The sequence below is a fragment of the Saccostrea cucullata genome, unplaced genomic scaffold (assembly GCF_032062105.1).
Source record: "Saccostrea cucullata isolate Sc308-1 unplaced genomic scaffold, CSIRO_AGI_Scuc_v1 ctg1999, whole genome shotgun sequence".
Lineage (NCBI taxonomy): Eukaryota > Metazoa > Mollusca > Bivalvia > Ostreida > Ostreidae > Saccostrea > Saccostrea cuccullata.
The window spans coordinates 13,645-17,720 of NW_026920764.1; the positions used below are offsets into that span (position 1 = coordinate 13,645).

Consider the following 4,076-nt stretch of genomic DNA (forward strand, 5'->3'; position numbering starts at 1 on the left):
TCTGAAATCTATTTCATGGCCTGACGGAGCAGAGATTTCTAACGAAAAGTCGGGCGGAAGACCTGCTTGTTGCCCTAGCAACAAGAACGCATCTAGTTATTAAGGTCTTCCGTCTTCAGCGGAAGACCTTATTGTTTTTCTTCGGTTTCTTTTTCACTTTTATTATTATTTTTTTTTCTTACCGATTTTGTGCACGCGATTTCTCGAAAACGGCTCAACAAAATCTTATGAAACTTTCAGGACGTATGGAACATCACTTGAACCTTATGCGGTTTTTTCCGTTTTGATGTCGTCACTTCCGGTCAAGAGATATCGTCGATTTTCTGATTTTTACGGGTCATTTTTGTCCACAATTTCCCCGAAAAACGGCTCTAGATAGAAACTTCAAACTTTGAGGCTAGGTAGAGCTATGTCTGGAGAGGTGCATCAGGTATATCAAATTTACCGGAAAGGACTCTCGTCGGCGCTCGCTATGGCCCGAAAATAGACCTATCACAAATTTCAAAATTTCTCACACCTTTTCTTCGATATCTTTTTACCTGAAAATATTTTGTGAAAACGTATAGAACAAAAGAAGTGCAGAATTTAAAGATCTTTCAAATGATATCTCGAAAAAAGGGCTGACCCCTAAATTTAAGGGCCTAGAGGGGCCAACAGTTTTTTCTTTATATCTCAAAACGTATTGAGAATTTGTAATACGTGAAAGAAGCAAAGTTGTTCAAGATGACAAGCTTAATCTATTGAAGTCGTCAGAAAACGTCCGGCGTCGTCACTTCCGGCCAAACCGGAAGTAGTCGAAAAACGCGTATTTTTGCCGTTCTTGACAGGTTTTTTGGTAACAAATGTCTCTAGAAGCAAAAAAATAATTTTTTTTGTCCGTTGTCGTCACTTCCGGTCAAACCGGAAGTAGTAAAAAATTGCTTATTTTTGCATTAATTAACATAGCGTTAAAGGATTCAAACCATTTTTAGGCGTTATTTCTCATTTTTGTTAAAAATTAATGCTACTTCCGGTCAAACAGGACGGAAGACCTACTCGTTGCTTTGCAACGAGCTTTGCTCTAGTTATTATTATTTTTCTTCTCGGGAAAATTTTGTCCGCGAATGATCTTGTAAACTACACATCTGACTAAGGTGAAATGTTTTTACGGTCAGTAGACATGTAATGCAGATTTGCGGAACGAAGGTCATTTTGCGCGCACGTGCTTGCAAGAGCGCGCACGTGCAACACGTGAAATGACCGATTTAATTGATATAGGCGTAACTTTTTACATTTTTGATGAAATGCTTTGAAACTCATAATATAAGGATATATTAGTAGCATGGACAATATGACATGGTCAAAATAGCAAGATCTCACGTGCATGCACGTGCGCTTCGCTCTGATTGGCTGAAATTAAAGTCTTAATATCTTTCTTGTTTTTTGACGAAATCCTTTGTAATTTTGAACACAGCCATGCATTAGGATATCCTACAACATGATATATAGCAATTGTCATGAAAACACGTGCATGCACGTGCGCTGCAATCTGATTGGCTTAAACTTTAAATAGCTATAACTCCCTTGGTTTTCAACCAAACAGGATGGGATTTGGAACATAGATAGATATAATAGACTTCTACAAGAGAGTATGGTCACCATGCACATGCATACACATGCGTGTACGTGTGCTGCAATCTGATTGGCTGAAATTTTAAACAGCTATAACTCCCTTGGTTTTCAACCAAACGGGTTGGGATTTAGAACATAGATAGATGTAATGGACTTCTACAAGAAGGTATGGTCAACATGCTCATGTATGTACGTGCGTGCACGTGAAATGAGTAAAATTAAAAATACATTTGAATGAGCGTATTTTTTAATACTTTTGGATTAAAAACTTTAATATTTAGTATATCAAATCATATAGATAGTGTAGACAAGATAATATGGTCATTATGCACATGAAGTTCATATGCACGCGCGTGCAATGCTAAAATTTGAATGAACTTGGTACACTGAAGGTAAACGTTGTTAAAGTCTCAAATGCATAGAGTTTGTCTTATTTAATGAAGCTTACAGGGAATATGGCACCAAAAGGGAGTTGGGGAGCGTTTGGGGAACATCTGTAACGGTCCCCGTTACAATTAGCACTAGTTTTCTGTTTTACTTTTACTTTCGCTTTCCAGATCCGGAGAATCGACCTTATGCTGTGCAGATTACTATTTAGTAAAGGGGCAGTGTGTTCGTATGTATATATTTAGTGGAATATATTGTATTTGTATTCTGTAGAAATTAAGAATTCTATTTATTACCAATTTTCTTTCATATAAGCATGTCCCAAGGGGCTGTTCGGGCCGGGATGTCAGCACACGTGTCCTTTTCCAAGTTATGGTCACCGCTGTTTGGAGGGTGAGTGCAGGTGTCCCCAAGAATCATGTACCCCCAGGACTGGCTGCAGCGATCGTGAGTATTGTACACAGTACTTCATATATTTTATTTCAAATTACAACTTTCCTCGTAAATCTTTTCATATCTCATAGTGTCTTGAAGAATGTCCTTTTCATTATTAAATTTGTAAATCTGTCCTATAATGCTAGATTTTAGATTGTAGGCAATAATTATTCAGGTTTCCAATTATCTAATCTAATCAATACACAACAAAATTTCCAAGTATTAAGAATAAAACTAAAGTTTGTGAGATAGCAAGGATGTGTCAATCAAACTTATCCAAAAGTTTGAAGTTTCAATAACTTTAAGGTGAAATTAAATTTTTAATATATTTTTGTGTGAAATGCTGTTAAAATATATAATTCGTGATATTATACAGAAAATATCAACTTCAAATCTGTGTCCATGCTCCTTTAACCTATGTTACATTTCACAGGAGAGAATTTTTTAATTTTTTTCTGATCTAGCTTCACTCAATAGACTTAATGCGGTGTTTCATTCGGATTTAAGTTCAAAAGAAACCATTCAAAAATCGAAAATTGGGATCTCTGGCCAAAACGACCAAACTACCGATGAGATAAAGGAATATGAAGAAAATAAGTCAAGTTCATCCGCTGTGATAGCCGTCATGTCAGTGATTGGTATACTAATTATATGTCTGATATTATCAGTAATTGTCTTCAAGCTAAGAGGAAAAATAAAACTCCGTGTACAAAAATCAACTAAAAGAGGTTCTCAAATGGCAAGCCGGATTAAAACGTATTGCGAAATTGACGATTGCGATGTTATGGAGGACGAATTTGGCGAATCTGAAACTTACGAAAAAATTGACCAATCCCAGAAGGAAGGACTCAAGTACACCTCATTACCATTAAGGACAGACTTAACCAAAAAGGAACGTGACATTATGTCCAGCCTCTCAATGCAGAAAATACTGGAGGATGACGACAAAGAAGATATGGAAACAAAAGTGCAACTGAGAGAAGAAAAAAACGTTGACGCAACCTTACTCAAGAGAATGGGTAAAACAGGTACCCAGGTTAGCGGGTATATTGAAATGACTAGAGGAACTGAACTGGAAGATTATGTTCCCATGACTACCGATAAACTTTAAAATGATGCATTCCAGCAAATAAATGTATAATTTAGCAAAATTCTATTTGTTTCTTTAATTACTTTCCTTGGTTATGATACAAAGAGCAATTTAAATAAAAATGAAGTCATGAAATAAATAACATGTACATATACAATATTATTTTAATTGTAGTTAATATTAGTTATGTTACGATATCTGTTTGCACACAGAAAGTAATCTGATCTTTACATCAAAATGATACTTGAATCAGCCAGGGTTCTCCGCAAGGGGTTTTACCATGACGACCCGCCATGGTTAAATTTTTGTGCGCCATGGTTAAAATCGGCGGCCGCCATGATTAAATTTTTACTGCATTTCATTATTGAAGCCTACTTTTTAATGACTTGAGTAGTTATTTGTGTTTTTACTACGACTGCCATGCACCTGGCATGCCTAGAGAGAAACGTACTGTCCTAAACACACACGTTCGCTGATCGACGACTATGCTATGAAGCGTGACAATGGAGAGTCAATCTGCTGATGATCAGTATATTGACAATTAATTATCCTG

The 4,076-nt window shown here is 36.4% G+C and overlaps 1 protein-coding gene across 1 annotated transcript; it reads left to right on the forward strand.

Moving 5' to 3' along the window:
• Positions 1-2,142: 2,142 nt before the first annotated feature.
• LOC134257076 (uncharacterized) lies at positions 2,143-3,625 on the forward strand. The gene is made up of 3 exons (XM_062739723.1): positions 2,143-2,227; positions 2,314-2,445; positions 2,898-3,625. The coding sequence occupies exon 3, from the start codon at positions 3,059-3,061 to the stop codon at positions 3,542-3,544; it is 486 nt and encodes a 161-aa protein (XP_062595707.1). The 5' UTR covers positions 2,143-2,227; positions 2,314-2,445; positions 2,898-3,058; the 3' UTR covers positions 3,545-3,625.
• The last annotated feature ends 451 nt before the right edge of the window (positions 3,626-4,076 follow it).